Below are 13,739 nucleotides of genomic sequence, written 5' to 3'. Positions count from 1 at the left end.
GAAGAAAACCTCAAAAAGAAACTGCTGGCAAAATAACAGAGCTATCAAATGGGAAATTTTCTTACCTTTTACATATCAACAGACATTCAACCAGACCCTATGCCAGATTCTTTTTTAAAAAAATATTTTATATATTTAAGTAATCTCTACCCCCAGTGTGGGGCTAGAACTCATGACCCCAAGATAAAGAGTCACATGCTCTTCTGACAGAGCCAGCAAGGCACCCAAAAGAACTCAGGTATGTATGTTCGTTTTAGATTATTTTTTTAAGCAATATCTATACCCAGCATGGGGCTTGAACTCATGCCCTGGGATCAAGAGTCGCATGTTCTACTGACTGAGCCAGCCAGGCACCCCGTTAGGCCAGATTCTGTGTGATACAGTCAAAATCTGATTTGACTGATATGTTTAACTTAAAAAAATTAAAGAACACTGAAATTTGGTCAGGTTAACCAAGTTATTTCCTTAAACGAGTCACCTTGTTTCTTAGCCTTTTTCATAAGCGCATTATAGATTAAAAAGTTTATTCACAAATTCAAGTGTCTTGAATACAAACAAAATATTTTTGTATATAGCACAATCTGAAATATAATTATGGAGGTAACATTTTTATGAGTCAAAATTCAATGAAGGATGGAAATGATTATTGAAAAGCAATGAAGTATTGATGAAATTTGAAATCATTATTTAAATTATTTAAAAATCATTCATTAGTCTTGCTCTTAAAGGCAATAGTGTTGAAAGCACAGTCTCTGAGCAGACAATTCAGACTCACGTCAGTGCTTCACCACTTACAGTCACGGGTCTTGGGCAAGTTGATTAACCTCGGTTGCCTCATCTATAAAATTTTGATTATGGTCGCTGAGGCCCAAGAAAAGTACGCATTGAAATGCCTAATTCAGCACCTCACACATAGGATGTGTTCAGTGCATGTTAATTGTTATGATTATTTGTATTATCATTATCATCATCATTGCCTTACTTCTAGCTCTAGGTTTCGAAACTCCAGCAGCTCATTCTGGTCTCGGGCATCCTGCAGTTCTTGTTGTAACCGGTGATTTTCTGCCTCCTGTTTTTCTATCTAATAAAGTAAATCCTCAAGTTAGGTGAACATTGCAAACACGGTCTACAACTTAGCAAAGCAAGCATGGAGAGCACTCGTCTACTTGGTGAATACATCATCTAGACCATGAAAAAAAATCCCAAGGAGACGTGAGCAAAAGAAGTCTTAGGTTTTCCTTCTACCTATCCTTTGGCTGAACTTTTTGTGCATAGAGGAAAATGAGACAAGGTGACCTCCGTTCATTGACATAACATCTGGGGACCCTATGAGTAGTGAATCTGAGTACTTATTAGGCCCTTACTTTGGGTCAGGGACAGCGTCCTGGGACTAAATTTAATGGTGGACACGGACATCTCTTGTTTCTGGAGTTACAAATGGTTGGAGAAATCTTACCTAAGTAGCTCTGATCATATAGAAAACTTTGTGGAGTTCCAGTTACCCGTAAAATAAAGCCAAACTCGTCAATATGGAATGCAAACACCTAGCTTTCCAGGCTTAAATATTCTCCCTGTCATCTCTAGATGCGCGTGCGTGCACGCACGCGCACACACACACACACACACACTCACATGTGATCACACACATAAGAATCTACAAACCTGTATCTACCCTATGGACTGATTATGCCAGGAGTGTGTCTTTACTCATCTCTCTGCCTAACAGGGGCTCTCCCCATTTCGTTTTCTATGTGAGGAAATCCATGTTCCTTGAACATGGAACTCTAATATCCCCTACCAGCAGAGGCTTCTTTTGTTTACCCATTTGGAAGTGACACCTTTTCCCTCTGTTTTCCTATTTGACTTCTTCTATAACCTGATGAAGCTTGGAATTAAGTCAGTTGTGTAAAATATGCCTCACCCTGTAAGACAGGCCCATGTCTACCAGGGATCAGAAAATTTTCATGATCTGTAATAGGTTCAGGGCTGCCTTTGATACACGCTGTATGGGTGGGCCCTTAGGCACAGTAATTATTTAAAATCTTGAACTGAGAAATAAAAACCCAGGAGCTTTTTATCATAGGGTGAGTCTCACGTCCCCAAGTATACACACTTGAAATAGCATGTTTAGCTTTTTATCATTTTGGTTTTCTTTTACTCTCAGAAGCTTGAGCCCCTCAAATTCTCCTTGTAGCCCAAAGAAATCAAGACCAAATGAAATCAGACAGAAGACATGAGAATTATGTTTTAGGTGATAAAGAAATGTAGTAACACTTATTACTGGGCATCTCTGAGACTACTAAAAACCTCTTTTTCTCATAGCCTGATGATATAGAAAAATTAAAGGAAAATAAAAATGGGGAAACAGTAGGTATTAGTAACATTAATTAATGTAGTAAAGTTTTTTTATACTTAGATTTGCATTCAGATTTTTGTGGTTGAGTGAACTTCCAAAGGTCTTTAGAAGTTGACTTAGATCACATAAAGAGATTCTACTCCCTAAAATCTTGAATTTGCATCAGAGATGGAATATTTGGGAGATGTTTGGCTCGAGTATTTAGCACTAGCAATCAGGTCAGTGACTCATGGGTTGCAGTTAAGAGACCAGGGCTAAAGTGTGATGAAGTTTCTTTATAGGGACCCCTTACGTCTCTGAGAGTACTAGTTCTCAATCCTGGAATACCCACCCACCTTCCATCCATCTGCTCTGTGTCTCATCATTCAGAAATGAGGTAGGATAAGGACTTTGCTAGACCAGAAAGGAGGGAGGACAAGCATCTTCTTGCCCTTCTCATGCTTACAAGAGGGTGGTGGTGATTTTCCTACTTGCCAAGCCTAGTGAATATTGGCAGAAATAATGCTAAACTAATTTCTATGTAAGCTTTGGATGAACCAACAGAATTATTTCCCTTATTCAAATGGGCTTTCAAATTTTGGGTTTTTTTCTTTCAAGAACAATTTAAAGTTACTTTGTAATCTTTTCACAAGATTTATGGAAGCTAAATACTAATGAAAAGAACCACTTTTGAACTTAAAATGATCTCTGTTGTATTTCACTGCCCTGATCCAAAGCCTGTGTTCAGATAATTGAATTAATCGTATGTATTGGGCCTAAACCATGCTTTTGCATCTTGATTTGTTGAACAACCTCCTGGACATGCTGTTTTGTGCCTTGGATGCATGTTTTAAAACATTTTTTCTAAAAAAAAATATATATATATATTTATATACACATGTATATAAATAGCCAAGATTAGCAAAACGATTAAAAGTGAGAACACAGTCTATACTAGGGTACAGCATGTTCTTGGAGTTATAGTCTGTCACTGCCTTGCACAAAATAACGAGTCCTAGTCATAGCGTGTTTTTGTAGATGGACAACCACATAGGATGTGTGCACGTGTGGGTGTGTGCATATATATACATATATATGTACAGTACCTGTACAGTACATACATATATATATATATATGGTTAACAAATCAGTAGGCTTCTGGGATCACATCCTCTCAAGTCGGCACAACGCCAGCACAGAGCCATGCACACGTGCCACTAAGTGATGGTGATGGCGGTGACAGGGATGCAGTTGAGCACGCAGTGGAGGAGAGCGCAGCGCCGGAAAAGCCTCCCCTCCCCCAAGCCCCTGTGCCACTCCTGAGAGGACCCCCTGCTGCTCCTGGATCTCTCATCATTTTCTCCTCTGCCCCACTAGGGTGTTGCGTCCAACATACCTTTTCTAAAAGCTCCTGGTTTCTCTTAATGAAAAGTTGTTTATCTTCTACCCAGTGTGAATCCTGTTTGACAAAGAATACCGCGCAGTCAGCATTTCAGAGTGGCACCAAAGAGCCTGTGTCAAACCACTTTGCCAGATCTGTCTTCTCTCACCCAGTCTGGTGGCCTGCCGATGGCTGGTAAATGACACCCACCCCCGTCAGCTCCTCATTCAAGGACATTGGGGCCAAAGTCGCCAGGAAAATTGAACACCCTCTTCATTGTCACTCACTATCTCTAACTTTTTCAGTCTGAATAATCCAGGACCAGCCTTCTGGGGACTCAGAAGTGACCACACAGGCAAAAAGTGAAAAGGGTCAGAATGCACACAGGCTAGATACATATGGATGGAAAACATTAAAATGCAGAACCATAAATGTAGCAGAGAGGCAAAGAATGCAGCTTGAGGGGCGGGTCTTTGTCTTAGCAGCTTATGACCACTCTAGGCTATTTGTACAGCACTCCGCTGCCTCTGGCATTCCCTCTCTGGCCCAGCCTCATTCATTGTTGTAGCTGGGTTCACACTCTGGCCAGAAAAACACCAGGGACAGAAACACAGAGCTGAACATTCTGACACACTGTGAGAAAGGTCACTGTGGAGAGCCAAGCCGTGTCCTGGGTGCGGCCCATGCACAGGGTGGTCTAGAGAAAGGTCGGATTGAATTGTCTGCATCTGCAGGAGTGCTAGCCACCAAATGCCTACCTGCCCTTTCTGAGCCAGAGTCGCTTCCAGATCTTCAATTTTGGCTTTATACCTTAGCACCTCTGCTTGGAGCTGTTCCTGCGCCTAGTGAAATCAAAATTCCAGAACTCAGTAAGTAAAATGGTAATTCAGTATTTTTCCTCCCCTCATGTTCCTTGATTAGCACTCAACAAGCAAGAAAAATGATTTTTTTTCTATGACCAAAGATCCTTTTAAAACTATTTTTATGGTCGGGGCACCCAGGCGGCTCAGTTGGTTGGGCATCCGCTCTAGATTTTGGCTCAATGATCTCACGGTTCATGAGATGGAGCCCTGCGTGGGGCTCTGTGCTGACAGCATGGAGTCTGCTTGGGATTTTCTCTCTCTCCATCTCTCTCTGCCACTCCCCCACTCACCTTCTCTCCCTCTCTCTCAAAATAAACTTGAAAAAAAAAAGTATTTTTATGGTCTAAATTTTTGCTTAAAACTTTCAATGTTCCCTTTATTATTGGGTTAAAATTCAAACTGGTTAGCTGAGATATGAGAACTCCTATTATATTTGCAGTCTTTTCCTACTACTCACCAACAAAGTTCACCCCTGATCTGCTGGTGATCTCCTTATTTCCTAAATATGCCTTGTAACTCTCCACTTCTCTGTTTATTTGAATAAATTCCCCTTCTGGAAAGTCTTCTCTCATTTTGCCCCTCTCAAAACTTGCCATTCTTTTAGAACCAACTTTGTGCTTTAAATCTAAATCCAGATGCATGCATATATGTATTGTGTGTGTATCTGTGTGTGTGTGTGTGTGTCTGTGTGTGTGAGCGGTTTTGGACACTGATCGGCACAGAGCCCAACATGGAGCTCGAACCCACGAACCGTGAGATCATGACGTGAGCGATGCTTAATCGGCTGAGCCACCCAGGCATCTGTGGATACTGACCTTCTATGGAACAATCTGACTTCATTTGTTTTCAGATTCTCTTGTATTCTCCCTACACAGGATCTTATTCTCTGTGAAAAATTAGTAGGTTTTTTGCCCATATACATATTTTTTCTTTTCTTATGATCTATATGGGTTCTTTATTACAGTGTAGAATAACGTCAGCACCGGCAGGTATCCTTTTCTCTCTTTTACTCCTTCCTTCCTTAAAAGTAATCTTTATGCCCAACATTGGGCTCGAACTCACAGCCTTAAGATCAAGAGCTGCATGCCAGCTATCGATGGAGCCAGCCAGGCACCCTTCCTTCTCTTATCCTTCATGGTGAGGAGCATGTATCTTTGGACAATTGAAGATTATATTTACCTTTATCAGGTTAAAAAAAAATTCTAAGCTTAATTTTGCTAAGAATCATTTTAGCTTTAAATGAGGATTGAGTACAATCAATGATTAAATCTTTTGTTTTCATTGATGCTCTTTCATCTATATTATCTATTTTTGCATTTCACTTTATTTGAATTTATTCTATTGTTCTTTTTCTAACATATTGATTTGTTTTAGACTATTTTGTTTAAAATGATTAAGTTTTTTTTTGGCCAGAGATAATGCTAAACCTTTATTTAGAGGAGAGGGTGAAATGAGAGAAAATTTCTACATCATCACCTCTTCAAAAACAAGATGTATGCTCTTATTTTAATTGACCAATCCTATGTTGGTGAGAATGCTTAGTACATACTGATAATGAAAACCACAACTTATAGGTATTAAAACATAAACACGAAGGAACACACATACATCCCTTTCTAATGACTGTATTCCAAATTGCAGTGATTTTTAAAAAACATGTATTCAGTTATGTATAAACATGTGCATGTATGTAAGTTTCCATTTAAAATACATGACTATAACATCTATCCTGTCCCACTAAACAACTAACAGTAGCTTATGACATTCCTCAGCACACTACAGACCCTCTAAATTGAAAGTGAGATAAAGTCACTGGGTGGTCATATTCCTTCTTGCCCCATGTAAATGAATCTACAAGGCTGTTATGGCATGGTGGTTCTGCCTGTGAACTCAGAAACACTAGGTTCATATCCTAGCTTTCATCTAACTAAGCTACATACCGGGGTTTTAACCTAGCTAATCTACATTTCTCTCCTACTAAGCTATTATCTCCTCTCCTATAAAAAGGACATAGCTAATAATAATCTATAACTCATAGGGTTATTTTAGGATTACATGAGATAATGTACATAAAGTGCTTAGAACAATGCCTGGAACACAGAAAGCACTCAATAAGTTTTAAGCATTCGTACTGCATGTGTGTGTGTGTGTGTGTATGTGTGTGTGTGTTTGAAAATAACTATTTTTTAAAAAACTGTGAGGCAGTTGTTAACGTAATGAAAAGAACATTTGACACAGTAAGAGTTTAGCTGGAATCCAAGTTTTCCATTTATTAGCTGTGTGATCTTGGGTAAGTCAATTAACCTCTCAGAGCCTTAAACTCCTCTTTTATAAAATACCTGCTTTAGGGTGCTGTCCTACAAATTAAATGAGATATTGTCAGTGAAAATTCTTTGTGAGCTGTTGATGTAATGCTGTGCACTTATTAACTAGAAATGAAACTGGCTAACCACAAAAGTATATTTTTCCAAGCAAGAAGCTAAATAAAGTGGATTATCAAAATTCAATATTGTCTAGCTTTGAAAATAGAATTTTCATATAGCAAGCATAAGAACTACTATCTTTACAGGAACAAAAGCATCGATCTAAGTTGGTTCTAATGTCTCTAGATCCAAGGTTTGTTGACATAAAAGATGAAACAGTTCAAAAGCCACAGTGGAGGGAGGGATTGAGGGAAAGCTAGCCTATTGATATTTTTGTGTCCATGGTACTTTTATGTGGTGACTGCTGCAAGCCAATTCAGGGCATGCTCGCTGGATGGATACTGACCTTGGCTTCTCTTTCAGCATCGATGATGCCTCCAGTCTGCTCCTGTAGGAGGGCGTATGCTCTCTGGAGGGCCTGGTATTCTTTTGTTAATTGTCGAAACCGTAGCTCTGATTCTTCAGCTGCTAAACTCTTCAGGTGAAAAAAAAAAGCCGAAAAATAATTATGTTATGTTCTGGTCCTGTGTTCAGTGTGAAATATTGACATTTTTCCTACTTTATAAGAAGTAAATGTCTGATACTGGATTTGGTGTGATTTTATTCTTAATTTTAATAGATATGAATAGTATACTTTCAAGATGGACACTGCAGAAGTACTCAATATTTGTTAATAAGAGACATTTGCTTATTTATACATTTCTGATGATTGCTCATTTGGGCTTGGATAATAGTCCACTTTGGACTCAAATTGTACCTAGTCTGGATATAAAAGTGAGTCAATAATACTTAAGAGTTTTAGTCTCAATTCTTTTCAATTTTAGTATATGTGCTGCCAAAATGAGCACATCTATTCTTTTCAATACATGCAAATCCAACAAATTCTTCTAGAGATAAATTATAATAACATAGTTTTACAGTTTTAGGTCTCAAACTTCAGAGCATAATACAATCACCAGGGAGTTTTTTGACAAACGCAGAGTTAAGGTTTCTACCCACAAGATCCTAAGTCAGGAGTTGTGTGGTAGAGCCCAGGAATGTTCGGGCTCTAGTGATAGTGATCGCATCCCCCTAAATGATTTTGATAAAGCAGTCTACAGAGCACATTTTGCTAAACCCTGTCTTCAACTGTATCGAGAAGCTTGCTCTTCTAAGCTTGTTTCTTGGTTCACACCTTCCTTAGATGAAGAATTTGGCAGAGTGACTTTCTTTTTTAAGTAGGGGATTTGAACTCATGACCCTGAGATCAAGAGTTGCATGCTCTACTGATTAACCCATCCAGGCAGTCCAGAAAAGGGACTTTTTTTTTTTTTTTTAAGTCTTCAAGTTACAGAACAGAACTTTAGACAAGTTGTTAAAAGGGCTACATGACACAAGCGAAGCTATTTTCCAAGAGGTAACAAAGTCAAAAGGGTTCACTATTATGTGATCATTTGTGCAGCTCATACAGGATATTAGAAGTGCAAGTCTTTTCTCTACCTTAAAGGAGAGATTTGGTGACAATATCACAAAAGACTAGGGAAGTGGAAAAGCTTACTTCATCCAAGTCATCATCAGGAGTAGCTGGTGTTCGGTCTGTTCGAAACGAGGCCATAGATGATGTCTCTGAATCCATGGAGTCCTCATCATAGCCAATAAATGGGTCCAAAACAGGCCTCTAGGGGAGGGAAAGTACATATTTACTGACATGATGAGAAGTGGAGAAAGTCAACATATTATGAAGGCACCATTGACTGGCATAGGTGCAAATGGACACTGAAGACGGGTCTGTTAGTGCTTCTTGGATGAAATAAAAACTTAGGGCATGAAAAGAATAATTCCAATAAAAGTTTGTCCCACATTATTTCACACTTCTGAAGTTTTGGGGGAATATTCATTAACATGTGGGTCTCTTCATAGAATACTCTTTTCAGTATTTAAAGTATAATCAAGGGACCTAATGTCCAGGCATCTGTGTGAGATGGACAAATCTTAAGTTTTATCATCCAATTCCATATCCAAATCAAATGATGTACTTGATAAAAACAAAATCAAGTAGACAAATTAAATAACAAAACTTTGTGGATTGTAAGAGGCTATACAAATATTGGTAGACTGAGAGTACCATTATTTTTTTAATGATAATTTTTTAAAGTTTGTTTGAGAGAGAGAGAGAGAGTGAGTGTGAGAGTGGGAGTGAGAGAGAGAGAGAGAGAGAGAGAGAGAGAGAGAGAATAGCATCGTAGGGGCAGAGAGAGAGAGAATTTCAAGTAGGCTCCACAATCAGCATAGAGCCCAATGCGAGGCTCCATCTCATGACCACAAGATCATGACCTGAGCCAAAATCAAGAGTTGGACACTTAACCGACTGAGCCACCCAGGCACCCCTGAGAGTACCATTACTAATAATCATTATCAATAATATTATCCAAGTGAATAATGAAATAAAATCAAACCATTATCAGTAATATTGTCCAAGTGAATAAAAAAATATATTAATCAATTATAGGGTGGGTATGAGACACTAATATTGTTCACTGGGAGGCATTAAATCATAGGTACCTATTGCATGTTCTTGGAGTTTGACTCTCTAGCTTGTCAGATAATGCTTTCTATATCAAACATAAGTGCTTTTTTCCACTCAGGCTCATATGAAAGCAAACCTTAAAGGTTAAAATCCATAACACAATCATTTGGGGACTTCTAAGAACTGTCAGGAGAAGAGATTTTCTTCTAGCAAATAAAGCCCATGGCTTGCTGCAGTTTAGGAACATCTGATTTATCACATATTTGCAGGAAGATTCCTTGGCAAGCCTCACTTCTCTGGCAGTATTTGTGACAAAAACCTGATAACCTAGTTTTCCCATTACCTTAATTGGCTTGGAACTTCTTCTATGTTTTCTCCTACGGATGAGCTTTTCTCGGTCCTGGAAAACAGATGAAGCTTTTTAGGTGATGAGTTGGTAAATATCTTCCTATAGGTTTTTTTTTTTTTTTTTTTAATTTTAAGGTTTATTCTTTTGAGAGAGAGAGAGAGACACAGCATGAGTGGGGGAGGGGCAGAGAGAGAGGGAGACACAGAGAGAGATATAGCATGAGTGGGGGAGGGGCAGAGAGAGAGGGAGACACAGAATCCGAAACAGGCTCCAGGATTTGAGCTGTCAGCACATAGCCTGGTGAGGGCTTGAGCTCACAGACTGTGAGATCATTACCTGAGCTGACGCTTCACCGACTGAGCTACCCAGGCTCCCCTAGTTTTTTTTTTTTTAATGACAGAATTGGTTTTTGCCTGAGTCATTGCATATTTCTATTTAAAGTAAGATTGTGTATTATAATTTTGGCAACCTTTAGGTTTAATACTTAGATTTTTTAAAGCTTTTATTTATTTAAGTAGTTTCTACACTCAACATGGGGCTCGAACTCACGACCCTGAGCTCAAGAGTCACGACGAGCTCCTCTGACTGAGCCAGCCAGTATCCCATATTTACTTACATATTTTTATAGTAAAAATACTCTACAGCTTTTCTTGGTAAACTGTGTGGATCTGAGAGCTTCCCAATCAGGAAGGGCATAGTCTTTTTCATCAGAATCCTTTGTTATACTTGAAGATCAAGTAACCCTGAAAAGAGTTACTCCTATTTTCCCAAAGCACAATTTTTCACTTTTTTTTCAGTAATTTTTCAAATTACTTTATATTTAGGTATTAAAAAATACTTAAAAACTTTATTCTTTGCCTTAATCACTTGAAGGCACAGAAAACTGTCTTTTGACTATTCTTAGACACTTGTTCTTACTAGCAGCCTCTGACGATGGAAACAGGAGTGCCTACTGAATTGGAATCATCTAGTGGCTCTTTATTTTGTTTATGTGTTCAGGAAGGGGCAGTCGTTCTTGTTGGAATGTTCTGGGAATCTCAAGAAATGTCTAGAAATAATGACTGATTTCCTGATTCATTATTGTTGTGGATGGAAATCTCCTGGGAACTGGGTGCTCACCCACTAACTACTCTGTGTATTTACTGTGCAAATTCAAAGGTAGATTAAATAGGTGACAGTTTTCCCGAAAGGCTCGATGACATGCCTCAACATGTCAAAATCCTGTAAGAAACTTTTAGCTTTAAGCTTAGATACCTGAAGTTGAGCAAATTCTTGGCTGAGTGAACCTGTGATTTAAGCGTTATGAAGGATATGGATGTGAAGTAAGAGGCACAGTGTTTCACCTGTTTTATTAACAGTCTGGTTAAAGTCAGTGATGTTAACTTCTTGGATTTCCCACCTTGTAAAAATACTTTGATCATACAACCTCAACATATCTGAAACTTTGAAGGTTTATACTCAGATTATCCTCCTAATATACTATATGCATTATAACATGGACTGAACTGAGACCATTTAAAAAGGGTAATCCACAAATAGTTACAAACAGAAGTTATCATCTTCTCTTCCCTCAACGGCAGGACATCATCTTGCTCACCCTTCTCTGGAGATATCTGCCTAACCGCCCCCACCCTGTAAAGACTGAAAGGCACAGAGGAAACCCAAAGGCATCTAAAGGGCTTAGTCCACTGCTGTTGGTAAAAGAGGCCTTGGCCAGATGTAAATGGGAATACTAAGTGTTCTACCTACTTCAGTAGGTACTATAAAGTCAAGGTCAGTGCACTGGAACTGAAACTTCCACTGTGTCATGTAATTATGATGTCACTGCTCATTCAACAAATATATATATTTATTTATTTATTCATTTATTCATTTAAATTTTATCTATTCATTTTGTGTGTGTGAGAGAGAGAGAGAGCATGTGTGTGCAGATGTGAGTGGGGGAGGGGCAGAGAGCGTGCGGGGGAGGGAGAGAGAGAATGAATCCCAAGCAGGCTCTTCACTGTGAGGGGCTTGAACTTAACCTGAGCAGAAGTTGGATGCTTAACTGACTGAGCCACCCGGGCGCCTCTCAACCAATATTTATTAAACTGCATGTAAGTACTAGACATAGACACTGAATTAAATACTGGGAAATAAGTGGCATGTGGTCCTGTTATTGTTGGCAAAATATTTAATCCCTTATGTTCAGATTCTTGATATGGGAAGGCAATCATAAGGCATACCCACACTACCTCTCTACTCACATAACGATGCATTTGAAAGTTCTTTTAAGGTACTTTGAAGCTATTATTTGTGTTATCAAATTAGCTAGCAAAGGATCATAACTGAAAATGTATTAAACAGTTTAATAATATAAAGTAATCTTTGAATACAGTCTCTTCAACTTATTTATATACTGAAGATGTAAACTTGGGCCTTTGGGGCGATTGAAGAAATTATCAAGCACTTCCATCATTTGTTGATTTCTTGGCTATTTGTCCTTGGGAACAGCTTAGAGTTTATGGATTGATCAAGACCCACCCTTGTGAGCTCATCAATGATGTTCTGCTGCTCAATGACTTGAAGTTTTAAAAACTCTGTCTCTTGTTCTTCATTAGCTTGATCGAGGTCATTTAGTGATTTTAATTTCTTCAAGGGTGGATGGGATGTTATTTTTTCTCTCTGGATTGGAAAAGAAGAAAGTATAGGTAAAGACTTAACTCCAAACTTTAGTAGTTAACATAAAATATCTTTGGAAACTTTATGAGACTCTAGCTAAACGTGAATATTTCTCAGGTTCATCTATACACCAAACCCTCAAGCACATTTTATTTGCTACAAGTCAAAATCACTGGGAATGTGTGAAGATGTCTATAGCTGTGTTTTAAGTCTGTGAAGGAGTGGATGAGCTCATCACCTATCCATACAGAATGCAAATGATGGCAGCTATTTCTCAGCTCTTATGCAAGGTTTTAGAAGATGAGAGGTACCCAATATACAGTTCTATAAAGACCACATTAGTGAAATTCTTGGAAGTTTCTGTGGCTGAGGGCTATGTTGGAAGTTTGCTTCTGTATTTGGGAGATTTTGGAAAGTGTACAGATTCCTGGAAACACTCCAACTCTTCTGCAAATTTAGAAGCCCCTTAAAATTCAGAGCCAGCAACCTTCTCTTACTTTCTTCCTTTAAGGTTCCTTGCTTACAGAGGGAAAACCCAAACCTTCATGACCAGCATTGTATTTTAAAAACCAACTGGGAAAAAACAATAAGATTGGTACTGGAGTAATATAAGGACAGAAGCTGCAGCTTCTCTGAGTCTCTGATACACACCATTTCTGAATTTTCCTTCGTCACGGCTTTTAGCTTCTCTTCCATGCGCTGCAAAGACACCATTAGTTCATCGTTTCTCTTGGCGAGGCACTTGTTCCTTTCCAGAAGAGGTTTACATTGTTTTTCGGTTTCCCGCACACGTTTTAACTGGGAAGACATAAGTTACAATTTGTCTCTTGTGCTGGAGTGGATGTCGGGGTGGAAGGAGGGAAAGCCCATCTGGGGCCACCTTTTCTCCGCTTCACCATGTATCTTAGGACTGACCATTCTTGTCCTTCATTTAATAGCACGACTGCTTTGTTTTGTTTCTTCTAATGGTTTTTCTATTAATTTTTTAATGTTATTTGTTTTTGACACACACACACACACACACACAGAGTGTGAGCAGGGGAGGGGCAGAGACAGAAGAAGACACAGAATCCAAAACAGGCTCCAGGCTCTGAACTGTCAGCACAGAGCCTGATGCAGGGCCTAAACGTATAGACGATGAGATCTTGGCCTGAGCTAAAGTCAGACACTTAACTGACTGAGCCACTCAGGTACCCCTAATGGTTTTTCATCACAGACTTT

The 13,739-nt window shown here is 38.9% G+C and overlaps 1 protein-coding gene across 4 annotated transcripts in view; it reads right to left on the bottom strand.

The window, feature by feature from the left end:
* The window catches only part of JAKMIP2 (janus kinase and microtubule interacting protein 2), a 69,813-nt gene that overhangs the window by 33,582 nt on the left and 22,492 nt on the right, over positions 1–13,739 (bottom strand). For 3 of the 4 annotated variants that reach the window (XR_005525867.1, XM_039219194.1, XM_039219195.1), the window contains exons 5-12: positions 13,170–13,316; positions 12,381–12,521; positions 9,852–9,908; positions 8,540–8,659; positions 7,349–7,477; positions 4,475–4,558; positions 3,732–3,794; positions 983–1,081 (exon numbers count right to left, since the gene is read on the bottom strand). Coding sequence is in view for 3 of the 4 variants with exons in the window: in XM_039219194.1 (XP_039075125.1) it covers positions 983–1,081; positions 3,732–3,794; positions 4,475–4,558; positions 7,349–7,477; positions 8,540–8,659; positions 9,852–9,908; positions 12,381–12,521; positions 13,170–13,316 (840 nt within the window). In the remaining variant the exon portion in view is untranslated. The remainder of the gene's footprint in view (positions 1–982; positions 1,082–3,731; positions 3,795–4,474; positions 4,559–7,348; positions 7,478–8,539; positions 8,660–9,851; positions 9,909–12,380; positions 12,522–13,169; positions 13,317–13,739) is intronic. The other variant, XM_039219196.1, reaches the window with a different exon arrangement.

The sequence above is a fragment of the Hyaena hyaena genome, unplaced genomic scaffold (assembly GCF_003009895.1).
Source record: "Hyaena hyaena isolate Hyena2069 unplaced genomic scaffold, ASM300989v1 scaffold_797, whole genome shotgun sequence".
Classification (NCBI taxonomy): Eukaryota; Metazoa; Chordata; class Mammalia; order Carnivora; family Hyaenidae; genus Hyaena; species Hyaena hyaena.
This window is presented reverse-complemented; position numbering and strand designations above follow the sequence as displayed.